At 47.7% G+C, this 16,688-nt stretch overlaps 3 protein-coding genes across 3 annotated transcripts; 2 read left to right on the plus strand and 1 right to left on the minus strand.

The window, feature by feature from the left end:
- The first annotated feature begins 1,180 nt into the window (after positions 1-1,180).
- Positions 1,181-2,274, plus strand: EDB82DRAFT_112697 (uncharacterized protein). The gene is made up of 2 exons (XM_025733309.2): positions 1,181-1,695; positions 1,753-2,274. The coding sequence occupies exons 1-2, from the start codon at positions 1,304-1,306 to the stop codon at positions 1,982-1,984; spliced, it is 624 nt and encodes a 207-aa protein (XP_025587702.1). The 5' UTR covers positions 1,181-1,303; the 3' UTR covers positions 1,985-2,274.
- Positions 2,275-10,804: 8,530 nt separating this feature from the next.
- EDB82DRAFT_522225 (uncharacterized protein) lies at positions 10,805-11,168 on the plus strand (the record flags this gene model as incomplete). The annotated part of the gene is made up of 2 exons (XM_025733298.1): positions 10,805-10,842; positions 10,934-11,168. 2 exons carry the CDS (start codon positions 10,805-10,807, stop codon positions 11,166-11,168), a joined length of 273 nt encoding a protein of 90 aa, XP_025587701.1.
- A 1,631-nt stretch (positions 11,169-12,799) lies between these two features.
- EDB82DRAFT_454253 (uncharacterized protein) lies at positions 12,800-15,569 on the minus strand (the record flags this gene model as incomplete). The annotated part of the gene is made up of 6 exons (XM_065607833.1): positions 12,800-14,262; positions 14,321-14,411; positions 14,466-14,873; positions 14,923-15,019; positions 15,073-15,318; positions 15,426-15,569. 6 exons carry the CDS (start codon positions 15,567-15,569, stop codon positions 13,140-13,142), a joined length of 2,109 nt encoding a protein of 702 aa, XP_065465976.1. The 3' UTR covers positions 12,800-13,139.
- Between the last annotated feature and the right edge of the window lie 1,119 nt (positions 15,570-16,688).

Here is a 16,688-nt window from a genome sequence, read left to right on the forward strand (position 1 = left end):
TAGAGAATCAAGACTGAGACAGGAGTAGCTTGGTAGTACAGTAGTTAAATTGTTTAGAGAGTTGTTAAAACCAATATAGATAGGTGCTATAAACAAGAACACAGAGGACAATCCCACAATGATTTTCTCAACCGTTTTACTAATAATAAATTGTTGAGTTTGATTTTCTTGATAGGTATATTCAATCTCTACTCAGTCTTTAGTGATGACATGACTCCACTCAAGGGTCCTGTTCCATATCTCGGTAGTGGTTGACACATTGTCGATCTTCTTCAACGTTTGTTTGATTTCAAGTCCACTTAGACTCGATGACTGCCGAGTGACATGTACAGAAATACGTCACTATGTCTCGTTCTTGCCAGCTGAAGTGTCTCGAATGACGGCTGTTATCCATAACTTGGGATCGTGTATGCCTGATATTGAGTGCATCGTGTTCAATGGCCAACGAACTGCTGACGATTGTTTAGATTGAACCCAAACCCAATACTACAGTACAACACAGCACTACCCTAAATGTCAATTAACCAAAAGAGTCCACGTGGGCCTAGGCGAGAAGATGATGCATAGTGCAAATAGTAGGGCCATCTCCCAACCCACACTTGTCACTATCGATGCCCAGTGAATGAATCATGCCTAAGCTGAAGCCTGGTGTAGATGCAAAGTTGGAGCGCCGGGGCTGTAGTCTCTGTATTCGCTGTATCGAAATTCCAGAAGGAGACGAGGCTTGCACTTTATTATTGGCCGCAGGGTCACCGTTGGGTTCTGCTGTGGCTCTACAATTGGCTCTTTTCGTCGACGTGTCGTATGCGTTGGGCATTGCTTGCAGCTTAGGCGGCCCCTCCCCAAATATCTCCTCACCCTGTGACGTGGGCCTGTCAAAAGCCTCTTGTTTGGCCGCTGGCCTTGCAGTACACAATCTATCAACCCTGGATCATAAGCACCAGAACCAGGCTCGCTAACTAGCGGGCCGCCTTTTGCGGTCCCAGTTTCCCCTGCAGTCTGCAGTGCAGAAAGAATTGGACGGGTAGCATGACATATCCCATAACATAGCATCATGCTGGGCTGGCTTGCTTCACCTCCAGAGCCCTACCAAGGGCTACCTACATGACATACACAATTCATTTGACAATGAGCCCCCTTCGGGTATCGCCTTGGTTGTTGGGCACTGAGAGAATATGGGACATATAGAGACGGGGGGCGACTTTCATTGCTTCTGTCTACTCCCGCTAATGGATACCTACAACCGATCGACACAGCACTACTACCATCCTTAAGACAAAAAGCACTTGTTTAATTCTCCGAAATGAGTCTCTACAGTCACGGGCTATCTGCCGACCAACTCCGCCACTCAGACTCTGACTCTGACTCTCGTTACCACCCATGGGCTGGCTCATCATCTTCCAACTACTACAACGAGCCAACATCATCAGATCCCCGTTACCACGCCTTCGGTAACTACTATGCCAGCCAATCAAACTCCAACTCAACCTACTCCTACAGTCTAGGAGGGTACTCTGAGTCTCAGCAGTCTGACGATCCACACATGTGGCAGTCTCAGGATTACAATGGTGCACCACCATCTTCATCTTCCGTTGCTACTTCAAGTCCGCCCAACCAAGACGATGTCTACAGTGACCAGAATGTTTGCAAGTGTGGAAAGTGCGGCAAGTCATTCAGACGCCCATCTGACCTTGCGTAAGCTCCCACTCAGTTCTATCCCCATCATAACATCAATAACTAACCACTCTACAGAAAACACCAAAAGTACCACGATAAGCACTTTTCATGTCTCTTCGAACAATGTAGCGCTGCATTTGCTACTCAGAAGGATTTGACCCGGCACATGCGCACACATCGCAAAGGCGAGGGCTATCAATGCAAGGTGGACGGATGCCGCAAGGCCATGTCGGGCCATGTCTACTCACGAAAGGACAACTTTGATCGACATATGCGGACGGCACACCCAGACCACCCGCACATCTGAGAGGCAAACAGAGACTCTCCACCATACGACAGAGGCACTTGACGTGCCAAAAAAGATCTAGAAGCTAAAGAAGAGCTTGACAACAGGGGAAAGGCGTATTATCGTTTGAGATTAGGAGTATGTGTTTGAGTATGACGTTTAACTGCTAGTTTCATTATTGGTATATTATATGGGATGTGTTAAGATAGAATCCTCGCACAAATGGCGAGCAGGAAACATTTTTGGCATGGATATTATGTAAATTACAAGATTTGGATTCTATAAATGGACTGAACCTTGATGACTGCTTGATTTGATTTATTCCAAAACTCTTCGAGACATATATCAACCAATATTAAATCCATTGTGCCGCCGTCTATTGATATTGAACTGCGAGACTTGTTAGTATGTCTAGCATAGATCTCTGGAATCTATACTTTGATAATCCATCCAATGGATGTCACCTACACTATCCCTCTACATATAGATTAAATCTGTTATACTACTTATAAGAGAAATAACACTTGAAAGAGATGGCCCAGAAACAAAATCAAACAAGTCATCTCGTCATGACTATCGGCGCAACTCTCGTTAGAAACAGCGGATATTACCGTCTTACCGTCACTAGTTTGTGGATGTACGATGCATCCCTGAATATCAAATGAACCTCCTATCTCAATCAGTACTTGTAAAAGTATAAATGTATGCTAATGCAGTCTTCAACCCTGTTTCTTGTCCGAGCGTTTTGCAAAGCTTCAAGGTGCCGTGGCTAGTATGTGGCAGAAAAGATGGCCTCCTCAGTCTTAGGGTATAAGAATAAGCAGTCTAAGAACTACACTCTAGGGGGCATAAATTGACCTAATAATTTCGTCTCCTATGCTTTCAGCCGTCAATGTTTTTGATACCCTGAGGCACGGTATTTCAGTATTCTAGGGTAGGTGGCCACCAAGTCAGAGGAACGAGCTGCAAACTGTCCCATGAACTAAATGAATTCGAGAAGTTGGAACGAAACCTAGAGGGCGAGACGCATGTGTCAAACCACAATTGATTTAAGTTCTAGTAACTGCTGAGTCTTATATTAGTACTTCAATCACCCATACTTGGGTATCCACCCTTTTTGTTCAGTGACTAACGTACTGGTCTCGAAGCCTTACGAATCAACAGCCCTGAAAGCATCGTTAACTGTATCCTGGGTTTCAGCCTATGAAGGACGTTCCTAGCCACAGTACTTGTATTCCTAATTTAGATGTAGATCGGGATAAAAATGTACTAAAGGTTGTGTGGTGCTGGGGTATCCTTTGTCTGAGCAAACCCCAACCTCACCAGTGTCAAAGCTTAGTGGGATATATACAACACGTTTTACTGTTACATCGTTGACAAAGTACTCGAACTTATGTGTACTAGGTTCCAGGATCAGGGTTGTCGTATGTGCTCTTCATGACTCGGGCATATGATAATCGTAAATCCCATGTTGTGCATGATCGACTGCAGTCCTGATACGAAGCTACTTGTCTCTCCATGTCACATACAGACCAGGTGAGCGACCGGTGAGTTAGACCACAGCCCAGCTTGACAAGCATATTCCTCCTCTTCCGATGAGGCTCAATGAAGCCACAAAAACAAAGCTTAGCTTAAGATTTACTAATCTAGACTGATTCAGGTCGATCCATCCCAGACTAACGCATCAGGCTGAGACATGGCGTTCATATGACACGAGGCAGGAAAGATGATTCTCGCTTAGGACACTGCCACTGGCTAATAGAGAAGCTTGCTTGGCTTGAGTGGCATGCATAAAAAGCAATCATCAAAGCTAATCTCACCATCGTGATCTACAGACAAACATAGGGGTCTGCAGCGGAGGCATTGTTGAGGTGCCGGTGAACTGAGCCACGAGGTTGATGCCTGTTCTGGTTTAGAAAGGAAACATGGAATAAACTCGACTGCCTGTTTATGCAAGTGCCTCAGCATCTGTCAGAGAACACGTTTTGATGCAGCAGGCCTCAAGGCTTTCTCTGTGCTCAATTGAAGCCTGACAAGGCAGAGTGTTTGTACCCAGTCTAGCCAATGTAAGCTCTTATCTCGAGGCAACCAAACACAACAAACTGGTTGCACAAGACCTGAAAGCTTCTTTTTGCCTTTTTCATTTCTAGAATGTGACACTCGCTTTCGCCGCGTCACTGGTGACACCTCGCAGCCTGGGGTGCAGTCGATACTGTTACCCCAAGTCGTGTAACGGCCATGGTAGTTGTGCTATAGGCTCTTGGGGTCTGCGTGATAAGCGTCCTTTGCCCTGCCAACTCGTAAATGCTCCAGACGATAAAATGATGAGCGGTAGGCTCTGTATATGATAAATGCGCTTCTGTAGAGTCTTGCATAGTCCTTGGGACTTGCGACGCGACTTGGAGGTCAAGGTACAGATCAATTGGGGGTCAGGTGGAAAAAAGCAAGTTGTTGAGGGTTGCAGTACATTTGGCCTACATGTCAGCGTCGCAATCCTAGGTAGGTCCCACAAGTTCTTGCCCTTCCAGAAGCCTTCCGGAAGGTTTCCAGCAGGGTTCCTGGCCCATCCTAAGGAACACAGGCATTTCATCAACCATCCATAAGGCTCCCTCCCCTGTCCTCTCACGAGACTTGTTTAGTGAAGCCGGCGGGTGGATTGGTTGCCCAGTTTGTTCACGTCAGACGTACCTGTGGTTATGTACTGTGCATCCTCTAGGAATGTCCCCTGGTGCACCATCTTTTTTCTCCATTCTCTCAGAAATAGCGGTGCACATCAACTCATCGATATGACGTGAAACGACCTAGACAATACGATGTGGGAATCTGACGCTATATCCATGTCAACCTGAACGACCTTCCCACCGACTCCATTTGTTCACCTTGCCTTGCCTAACAGAGTCAACACTCGATCCGAGAACCAGCCAGGAATATGCGACCTTAGTTGCGCCGTATATGTCCTTGTATTCCCCAAGTCCACGTACGTCGTCTTTCGGGGCTGGGATTCCGCACCAGGATCGCTTTACGCCCGCTTTTTCCTGCTTATGATTGACGAGTGTATTTTTCGAACTGTATGTACGGATACAGACTGGTTTACACAGATGTTACAATGTGCAAATATCCGCATCACAGCCCTGTCAAGCTGGCTTTTGGCCTCCTGTCGGAATCCCGGATTCTGAAGCCGACAAGTCTTGAATGATAGTCCTTTGGCATCATGCGGCTGGAAGCGTGGTGTGCTCTGCAAAGAAAAAGGCGTGACTAGCGGCCATACTCATTCCCGGACAAGTACGCCCGCCGGGGATTACATACCGCAACGGAGACGACTTGTTGAGTTCCGGGGTCTGAGCGTTTGATCATCATGGGTATGAGATGGGATGAGGTTCTGGGTGCGAAGTCACCAAAACTGAACTATACATAGACCCGGTTCATCGGTACACACTTGAACCCTTTCGTCAAGGTACGTCCCAGCGCTAACCTGCTTGGGTTTTGACATTGAGGCCACTGGGCACTGAAACACCGCTCCGCTCGAGCTAAGTCAAAGGAAGTGTCGATCTTGATCTTGTCTCTCTTGTTCCTTGTTACGGAACAAAGATGGATCATGGGTTGATCATGAAGGGTCCTTCCATGGGCAGCAAGTATCTTCTTCTCTTCCATGCCCTTGTAAGCAAAAAACAAAACAAAAGGGACGTCACCAACTGTTTTGTTGTGGCGCCACTCATAATAGTCACAACCATCATCTTATTCGACTGCTGCAGGTCCTGGGAAGCCACGTCCAATTGTTTCTTGTGCAACTCGAGATGCACCGGGTGCTGCAAGGACTTGATGTAACTTCGGTACCATAAGTATAGCATCAGAATCAACGCCAGTCTAGGCCACCATCGAGAAGACAGATGCAAGTCGCTGCCTTTGATGTCCTGGAACATGATGTATCATCTGGCTTGGCCAAATTGTCAAAGCTCATCAATCATCCATCTTATGCGTGTGGGTGGCCTCAATTTACAGTGGAGTCGGCTGGACCATACTGATAACATTCAGAGAAAAAGAAGAACAAGCCCAAGCCACACTCTTTTTTTCGTTCTTTTTTTTTTAAGCCATGATGAGCAATCGAACGCCCTTGGCTTCGACACTAAACTGCAAAGGTGCAGCGTGTAAGTCGGTGATTACCCAAATGGATCACGTACCTGGACCAAAACCTTCAGCAAGACAAACAAGCAAGCATGCACGCTACTAAACCCCACATTTTCCCCTTGGACATTCCCGGGGCCCTTGAATGGCCATGGTATTCGAGGTGAAGGATACGCGAGTGAGCGGTGAGATATCCTGTCGCTGCAAATCATCAGAGGTGATCACCGCCCTGCTTGTCTGTGCAAGTGATGCCATCGCGCTAGAGACCTTGCCCTGTTAGCCATGTCAGAAATACAATAAGTCTGATGGGAAACCAAAATAACGGACTTGTTGACCTGGACACCCAGGAATAGATAGTCTGTTTCAGGGCAAGGTCATTGCAGCCCTTTCTGAGCCTCTCGTAGGTCGAATGGACTCATGCGCGGGCAAGCAGATGGAGTGGTTCTCTGCAAACGGTGTGACATCGAAGATTTCTAGAAAACAGTGCCGAGGCGAACGCCAGTTATTGCGCCCACCCCCTTCCTTTCACATTCCCCTGTCAAAACATTAAAAAATTGGAGTGGAAAAAAGAAAAGAAGAAATCCGTTTGGGAATGTTCAAAATCCCCGTATCTTTGGCTTTTGTTTATGATCTACATGCAAACTGGGCAGTAGTTACACTGAAGCTTATTCCTTCCACGCCCACTGTTCTTCTCCCTACCCCCTGTGGCTTCCAGGACGTTAGAGCAACAACCTGCCTCCCCCCCAAGTGAATGATTTCAGAGTTGTCCATGGCATGGCGCTCCGTGCTGTTCGGCATATACCGAACAGCTGGAGACCAAATTCTTATTCTTCTTCTTTTTTTTTTTTTTTTTTTTTTTTTTTGCACGCACTCCCCTCCCTTTCTCAGAACCGCCTAATAATGTCACAATGTCGGTCTGTAGCCTGTCCATCTAAGCAGACTCACGGCAGGGGGTCCCTTGAGCCTGCTTTTAAACTCTTTAATAAGTTATTGGGAGGGACCTCGTCGCCAACACCTGTCAGTCGGAAAGCATTGACTTCAAATAAGGCCTCTTCAATTCCGTATCTAGAATCGGCCACCAGCCATTTGAGGGGTAGGTAGTTCATCTGGTGGGGAACGTGTACATGGTTGTTATCTCTTGCACTGTGTCTTGCGCCCTCCAAGCTTCAGATCTGCTTCCATGGTTTAGAAGGACACAACGAGAACTCAATCTACCGGGCGGTGCTGGTGCAGATCCACAGCACGTTGTAACGAGATCTCTAGAAGATTTACAGATTCAGGTCAGGCGATTAACCGAGTCGCGATAAGTTTTGGAAAGACAACTATACCCTCAAAGGGGGCACTCCGCCTTGATCCCGATCGAAAAGCGTATGCCAGAACTCGATGCCAACGCCCGTTAGTTTCCGAAATGGCATGGATGAGGGACCTCGAATAATACGTAACCTGTCAAGTTTGAGGCGCCAGTTCTCGGCAGCTACCTCCCTGGATACTCGGAAGAGCCTCAATGGCTTTTGCCAATGTGATTTGACAGGGAGGAAGTGAGGCTAGGTAGGAGATTCCATGCCGTACTATCTACTGGCAGAGCCACCCTCAGCGCCCGGCTTAAAGGTGAGCCACACTAAAATCTCCCCAAAAATTGAGGCCGGGGGACTGATCCGCCTGCAAGCGATTTTGTTTTCGGCCTAGACGATGTGCTGTGCTGCGCTGCGCGGGTTGTGTTGCGTTGCCGTCCGCTACAGACTATGATCCAAGCTGCTGGGCTCGAAACAAGTGTGTATCACATCACAACAAAGAAGAACAAAGCCGAGTTCCGCGCAAATGCCGGAAGGATTCCACCGTGCAATCGGGAGTCCGGCCGGGCGTTTTACTTCGGCATAACTTTTCTTTTAACCTTTCTTTTTTATCGTTTCTTGTCCTGACAGAGGCAGTCTTTCGAAAAGAGACACCCCATCCCCCAATGATGCCCACCCTGTAAGCCCCCTTTGACCGATCGAGTCTGGAATGGGAGACGGTGCGAAACAACTACTCTATCCGGCCCGTAAAGAACAAGGTGAGTGCTTGGAGACGCACCTTGTCGTCTCTGGTCCTTGCACATGATCTACCGATATTCCATTTCGCTACTGCAATTCCTAATTGTGGCGTTATTTACCGGAGGTTGCTGGGACCGCTGTCGGGTAAAAAACGTTCGCTTGGACTCGGATTTTCAGGTCCAAAGTCATGTCTGATTCTCGACAAGCCGAAACCTAGCACATTCATATAATACACTACATCTCCTCAATCCTGGTTCTTTGTCCAAGTGGGCATCATGTTCCCTCAATTTACAGAACTGTCAAATTGTATGCCAAGCTTAATTCAACGCATCTAACATAGATAGCAATGGAGAAAATGTAGCTTGGAACCTTATATTTCATTCTCGTCGCAGAATATTTTACTTCAGCGTGACCTCTCGAAAAACTGCCTTCCTACTGGCCTGGGTAGATGGGTCGTGTATGAGATAACAGCCAACTGTCTATTCCCTGGGTAGATACATACGTCTATCTTCATGCAATGTGCATTTAGGTAATTGCCCACGATCGCCTCCGTTCCAATCGCTTCAATGCTCACCTGTACCTACTGCAAAAGCATGGAAAACAAGGTGGGTCATGATCAGCCCTGTCGAGGTGCGGTACACGAGTCTAAGGATGGACAGCGGGACCTACCCCAGCTGTCACAGCCCAGTCTATTAATTGCTCCATTATAGGTCGTTCTATTCATCGGTCCCCTCGCCTAAAAGACGGGCGGCACGCGAACCATTTATAGCCGCAGTGGGTCAAGGCAACTTTAAGGCAACGACTTAGTAGTCTGGTCTTGATTTCCTCGGAAATCATATCAGTATAACCTAACTATGAAAGGTTGCCTTGTTCGTAATTCTATCTCTCTGTGGCCCCGCCCACCGATCACATTCACCAAGCTGACCGACCAAAGCCAGTCCCCATCAATTTTGTTCTTGTTGGTGGGTTAGCTCAAATGAAGCTTACGAAGCTGCACAGAGCAAAGAGGAAAACAAAGATGTCACTATTATCGTCGTCACCCACTACGCCAGTCAATTTACGAGTTCAAACAACAGCGTTGAATCCATTGGCTCACAAGTCTAAGAGGTTCTTTATGCTTAATAACTGAGTGTCATGGTCAAGAGCTGTAGTACATTCCAGGTTCTCGTCATACAGATCCCCAATTTGTAGAGCCATCCCATCATGCCTCCCTTACTTTGAGCCACCACTTGAGTGTATCTGGGGGTGGATGTATCTCACACGGTGCGATAAACGAGAAAGACGGTCGAATAAGGCAGATGTACTCTGTATACACAGGCTGATATGGACCCAAAATTCACAAGTGTGGGGAACTTGTCATTTTGCAGTGCAGTGTGCGAAATGTTGTCTGGGGCTCCGATGCTACGCAGCGGCATTTTGAGGGACAATTCTTGGTACTCGGCGAGGCATCAATTGAGATACACCCCTCCCCCAGGCCGGCCTGGTTCGGAGTCAGAGTCCTTGCCCTGGTGCTGCCCATCACTGATGTAAGGACTGTCACCGTGGACAGTACAACACGGTACTCTAGTAGCGGTAGCTGTATCCTGGGCGTGAGGGTGAAATGGGTCCGACACAAGATGGATTACCCCATGCCATCCGTGCAGTGGCAGTTAATGCCCTGCATGGAGACAATCTGTGTACAGCACATATGGATGCAGAGAGAATGATGCATGTCGTCGACCAGGGGGTCGTGCCTATAGCGCTGAGTACAATAATATTTTGCGATTGAACAAAGGTAAAGGGTTACATGACAATTGATGGTAAGTCGTAAAGTCGCCAAGTCGGGAGCGAGGGAAGTGACCAGGCGAGACGTCCTCCCATCTTTCCACCCCCGGTCCCCTCCCCTTCCCTTCTCCCCTGTCATCCCTAAGTTCTACATACTGACCTTGTATTATTAAAGTGTCGTACCTATGATGGATGACTACACCTTGCTTGCGGACTCCATTCTCCAGGGGGAAACAAAACTTCGGACGTCCGACGCCCAAATTGGCCCTACCAGTGTCCGACGACTTATTTCCCCAATGGGGGTATAACGCACCCTCTGCGCCGCACTGTACACGCCCTCAGGCCAGGGGACACCAGACCCCGCGTTGAATCGCACTGAAGGGCATATTTCTTTAGGTTCCCTCTATGACTGCTATCTTATCTTAGTACCTTTCGTCACTTTCCCTCCTCACGATGCTCAACATGAACCGGTTCATACTTAAACACCTTGATTCCCGCGCACTCTTTCTAATTCTCTCCCCGTCACTCAACATACTCATCCAACATCTCTTCTGCAATAGCTTTACCTCTGCTCAGTCAGGAAGCAACTTTGTGGAAACACCTACCACACTGCTGCCGTCAGTCTTCTCGCTGCCACACTGCGTCTCGCTCTGCCCTTCTTTCTTTTTGACCTGCTCCTCTCACTTTCTTGTTCGCATACGAACATACCGCTTGCCGAACTTCCATGCTGTACAGCTCCCATTCCATGCATCTTCGCTTCTCCCTTTTCCATCACAGTATTATTATTTGTTTCGATCGTCCGATAGAACCGTCTTGATTGCTGCTTCTCTGGCGCTCGTTCATTGTCGTCACTGCCACAGCTACTCACTGTATTCAATCTTCGTACGCTCCCTCCCTCGACGGTTGTCCAACATCCCCAACAGTTATGTCGTCTACCGCTCCCAAACAAGGTTCGGCTGTAGGGTATGTTTCTTTTTCAGGTATCGTTCGGGTCGGGTGTTCGTTGTTCGGCGATGGCGGTGATACACATTGCTAACGGTTGTGATGTTAATAGAACCACTAAAGCCTCCAACGCAGCCGAGCCTCAGTACATGTCGCTTAACCGTGTCGCCGAATACACTCCCAACAACATTGCTGCCGATCTGTCGACTCGAAACCCACCTCCCAACCCAGGAAACCCCGATCAGGACATCGCAAGCTTGGAAGTCGACATGGCCAGGTACCGGAATACGGCCCAGAACGTCAACCCTTCGTCCCCCCTCACTGGGACTGGGTCGAAGTTCAAGTGATTGTCAACTTCAATCGCCAATCACCTCTTTCCTTCAAATTTGTCGATTGTGGCCAGTGACGAAGGGCAAAGGTCAGGTCCGACCGAATTCCTTCGTCCCTCAACGACATATTTGATCTGCCCCGTCTACCTTGCTTCCCTCTCTGGAACCTGCATACAGCATATGCAAAGATGCATATACTATGAAGCCCCCAGTGTTGCCGATGTTTCGCTCACTGGTCCATGGGTGTGTCCATGGAACCTGGATATTAATAGACAACGTCTACAGTTGTCACCACTCTGAGAATGGGTGTGACCACGATGTTTTTGTTGACCGAAGTCACCAAGGGTTTGAGATACTCACCCTACCTTTCCTTGTGTATATATGATTACACATTCCCGTTCTGGGCGACTCGTTCGGGTTCGGAAGGCTCGTGTTCTTTTGCCTTCCGACTCATGCCCCTACCTTGGACTTCTTTTCTTCATTTCCCTCCTTGCTTGCATGTCACATGCCCTTTCGAATATATTTTCGCCCTCTCGATTTTCTTGTGTGCTGGTGATCACCAGCAGCCATCAGAAATCGAGTGATATTTTGTATATCATTTGTGATGATTGGGACAAACCATGGTCAGCACATCTGTGATACGAAACCTCCCCAAAATTTGATACAAACGGCTGCTTGGTTCCCTTTGGTGGCTCGATCCAAGCCTCTCAACTCTTCGCTCATCCAGGGCTCATTGGGACACCAATGGCTCATAATGAACGAGAGAACACAAACCTCTCATTCTGCGGACTGTACAGAGCACGACAGCACGACAGCACGACGACTGTATAATCACGCTTCATGGTGAAGCTTTCAGGTCGTTCAAGGTTGAATAACCCTTCGATGCTGCTTCTGAGTTTGTAAAGATGAGACACAAAGGAATCGACTGACTAATGCTGGTGCGAGGGGTTGGGTATTTATCTGCCTGTTTTGTGGGCGGCTGAGCACAATCACAGCCGCAGCAGCCAATCGCATCAACTTCTCAGGCAACACCCAAGCCCCCGAATTACCCCATGGACGCATCATCTTCACTCGAGAGCCATTCAATTTGAGTTTGAGGCATCCTGAGGCCATCAGTCACTTCAGTAAACCTGAAACCATCCGCAAATCACCGGCAGTTAACAAGGAGACCCATTCTTCGATTTCATTCACGCCGATGATCTTTACTATTTCAAGTTTCCTGTTCGAAGTGCCATTGGGAGACTTATATATGAGGCACAGGGCCTATTTTCTGGAGTTGTATTACGCTGGTCAAGATGTAGCAACATTGTATCTTTCTTCTTTTCTTTTTCGTGACTTTCGTTTTCTTCTTCTTTTTCTCGCCCCTTCTTATTTTAATTCGTTTCTCTCAATTTTTCTCTTTCTGGGTGTTATTTGATGGTTTTTTGGTTCCAAAGTATGATGACTTTTCTTTTGGGTATTATAGATTTACTTGGTTAGACACATTTCACTTGGGTTATAGATACTGGGGATTACTATCAAAGAACTGGCTGGGTATTCTTTTGTCTACAAACCCAACGAAAACAGGTAGATCATGATCATGGTATATAGCGGACGACTTCGTGGAGTTGTCAAATTTTGTTCAAGTAATAATATTCACAAGTTCTAGATGCTTCTATCAATCTATACCGACACTCATTTGTCTCATAACATCGTAAATACTTTTTGTCCATTCTTATCTCGTGAAGTTTGGTCTTCATCTCCCGTGTAAGTCTTAATAAGTGTTGATTTCTCGCCATATACTTGCCAAGATGGATTGATGCCTGGCTTCACATGGCTTTTGCATGAGGTCAGAGCGGTGCCAGTCATAATTTCGTACAGCAGTCAACAGCCGTTGCCCGTGGCTATGCCTGGAAAAGTGGCATTCCCAAGTCATATTACATCCTTCGTCATCATTCATGAGCACCCTGCAATGCGCGGCCCAAATGTTCGTCATTCCAACGGCAACATCTAAGAGTTTATGAAGCTGAAATCGAGGGACTGATAGTTCCAAACATTTGCCAGCTCGCCAAGCTCCTCGTCCGAGATATTCGCAAATATGGCGCCCTGAGAAGTAAACTGGGTGGGCGCAAATGTCGTCGGGTCCTGCATGCACAACTGCGGCTGCCAGTCGCCGCATTGTGGAGGGCCAGTATATACTGCAGGAGGTGCAAAGTCGCCAGCCATGGGGGGTCCGTTGGCTAAGGAGTACACCGGAGACGGTACTCCAGGGGTAGGTAAATTTATTGGCGAAGGTGAGAAATTCGCCGCAGGAGGTGAATTGTGCTGATTCGGGATGCCGACTGAAGGGGTTATCTGTGGTGATGCAGCAACTTCCGAAACTTGGGGTGCAAATACCTTGGGTCTCTCCCCCGTAGTGTCATATGTTGGCGCTGTCCTGGGAAGTCGCTGAACGATTCGGGTTAAAATTCCATATGCCTTGGCCGATTTTGCTACTGTTCTCATACTTTGCAACAAAGCATGTGCTTCGTCTATAGCTCTGTAAACATCGTCGCGCCGAGGTAACGTGTGCTGCTCATCATGAAGAATTGCTGAACACAGCACGGTTGAGATATCGAAGATGCAGAACAGAACAAAATGGTATTTGGCATCCCTTGGGTATACGTGATCGAAGAATCCACGCAAAGATACCATAAGCTCCAGACAGTAGTTTATACCATCGCTGCGTATCTGCAGCTCAGCTTCCAGAGATCGGATAGCAAATGGCCTTGTCAGGAAGCCTCGAATAGGTTGGACAAGCATTGTGAATGCAACAGTACGAATCCTATGCCTGTGCAAAGTGATCCACGGGCATGATGCATCTAACGATCTATCTGGGTCATAAACACTCAGAGGGGGAGGGAAGGTGTTGATCCAAGCTTCGACGATCCTTTGGTATTCCAGAACATCTGCATGGGTCACAACGTTCTTAGTATGCCCAAATCTTCCAGAAATCTGTTGAATCAAGCTGGACTGCATCTTCATATGTGTCAAGGGTGGGTGTTGATAGCCCTCCAAGCTGAGGCTTGGGGGACTAACGTCGCAGTCGTTTCGGTCAATTATTAAGGGTCTGCCCAAGAGTGTAGTTATTTGCCTTCGCATCGGGAAGTTAGTATTTTTGGTGAGAAAAGACAATATGAATCACTACTCACCAGTCCCAAGTGTCAAGGATGCACCATATTCTTCGTCGAATTTCGAGATCCAGTTCAGATAGAGTACCAGCCTTTGCTTCCTTGTGGATAGCTATTAGAGTGTCAGCAAGTGGTTGGTTAGCAGTATGTGACAGCGTAAACGTACAAAGTTCTTGGGCTTCTCGAATAGCAGCATTCAGCACATGCCAGCACTCAACAAAACGTGCTTCAGACTTGAACCAGTAACAAGAATGCAGTAATTGTTGGATATTGATGAGATGGCTGTGACCCAGTGGGATAGCGCTTGCCAGCTCTCGAGCAGCTCTCTGATATTGTTCGGCAATTTGCTGGATCGGATGGCCAAGGTCGCCTTCGAGTTTTGCCTGCAGTTCAACATCGGTATACTGCGATGCACATGCACAAACTGTGAGAAGAAGGCAAGTCCATTGAACGCTCAGTGGTCGATTCTCGGCTCGCAAAGTCCACCATTGCTGATATTGCTCTAGAAACAATGGCGGATAGACAATATAGTAGTGGTAATTGACATTGTTGAGAAAGTTCTGGATAAGTATGTCTGGGGTCATAGTCAGCTAGAGTCGGAAATCGTTTATAGTGCTGCATACCGGTGTACGGCTTCGAAGGGATAGCTTGCAGAGCCCGTTCTAGCTGCGCAAAGCCAGTGGGGTCTTTCACAAACTCCTGTGATGTTGATTTCATAGTCTTTTAATAAAACTTGTTAATTAGATGCTGGCAAATAGTCTGGGTGCACAAACCTCGTGTCTTGATGCAAGATTAAAAAGAAGATGGGAAGGCGTGTAGCCCAAGGCATGAATCCTGTCACTAGTTGTATCCTCAACCTCGGAATCGAGAGATTCGGGGCTACTTTTGATGGTGACTCGATTCTTTCGCTGCCTTTCCACAGCAGCTTTCTCAGTCACAGGCTGGTTGGTGTCTTTGAAGCGGCATTTATCTGCCACTTTACGTTTCTGACATCCGTTACAAGGCCACTCACGGTTGCACTACACAATAGTTAGTATACATTGTTATTCGAAAGACCAAATACCGCAAATGTTCGCGTAGCAGCTATAGATGACTTGGCAGGGCTTGATTACTTTTTGCTTGCGACGAGCACATTCGGTGCACGCGGATCGATAGCTTGCTTCCTTTCGTTGAGCCCCTTCTCCCATGACGCCAGGTGATAGAGCCGACCAACTAGAACTAGGTGGTATACATTAGTTGTATTTGCCAATTGGGGCCAGATCCGATTCATGAAAGCAAGGACAGAGGCCCTAGCGGTTTTTAAAACAAATGCAGAAGTACTTGCTTCGCAAAGGAACTGAGACGAGTGGACTGATCATTTAGTTACCACAACAAGCAGCAAAACAGCTGGAACTTGCCAAATACTGGTAATAAAAGACTGGACAATCATGTCCTTGGACAAGTGGGGAAAGTCCTAGTCAACCGTTGTTGCTAAGATGCATTTGCCCGCCTGCAGATCCATTGGGTGGTGGGTGGCACACGGAAGGAAGAGAAGGAGAGGCATCGCTTGGGGGTTCCATTGGTAATTTCCTGCCGAGGAGTCGCTGGCGGTTAATGGGTCCGGAAAGAGACCAGCGGAGATAAGCGAGACGATCAAGTGAGACTACCGTGAAAGATGTTCTTGGCCCATTCCAATAGCTGTGGACAGTTTGAAAAAAGCCGAGTACCTGCCGGTGATGATAAATTCGGCTCCGTCCTTTCCAATGTCGAGATCACCAGTCATGTTGTCGTCCTCTCGCCGGTATGAGAGGATCTGGCGTCAAGTAGTCATCGATGGCTCTTGCTTCATCCCCACCAAACTATTGCGTTCCCATTGATTTCTTGGTATCGTTTGTTGCACAGATCCACCATTGTCTCTCATGCCGACTTCATCGATCCCCGTACCCGGCCCCTCTCTTAGCTCTGTTAACGTTGTCCCCGCCACACAACCCGGCGCCGGCCGGCCAGGGCATTCCAGCCGCCAACCACAGCGCCTGATTTTCTTTTAAGCCGCTCCGGCCATGACAAACTGACTGTCGTTACAGGGTCTGAATGTTCTGGATCCTTGCTCATTTGGGCATTTGGGCCCCAAGATCATCTGTTTTGACGTTGTTGCCCGTGCATTGTGCGTGCGTATGTGTCGTTGTAGCTTTGAACAGGCAAGGAGTCCTACCATCTCTAGACGCCAATTCCTCGCAAGCCAAACAGAGAGAGGCTCGTTCGAGGACGCGTAAGAGTAGGCTTGAGAAAGTTCGTATCAACCCGTACATACATCGGAAGCCTTACAAGGCTTGCGCCAAGAAAGTCTTGGTAGAGAAACCATCACTGTCCAAAGATCCATTCATCCTCTCAATATGAGCATCAGTCAGCA

Source organism: Fusarium venenatum, assembly GCF_020744135.1.
Source record: "Fusarium venenatum strain MPI-CAGE-CH-0201 chromosome Unknown EDB82scaffold_1, whole genome shotgun sequence".
In the NCBI taxonomy this organism is placed as follows: Eukaryota; Fungi; Ascomycota; class Sordariomycetes; order Hypocreales; family Nectriaceae; genus Fusarium; species Fusarium venenatum.

Excerpts from the sequence above, each read along its gene's own strand:
- EDB82DRAFT_112697 (XM_025733309.2), top strand. The coding sequence starts at position 1,304 with ATGAGTCTCTACAGTCACGGGCTATCTGCCGACCAACTCCGCCACTCA. Across the intron at positions 1,696-1,752 it reads AGACGCCCATCTGACCTTGC|AAAACACCAAAAGTACCACG; the intron begins GTAAGCTCCCAC and ends ACCACTCTACAG.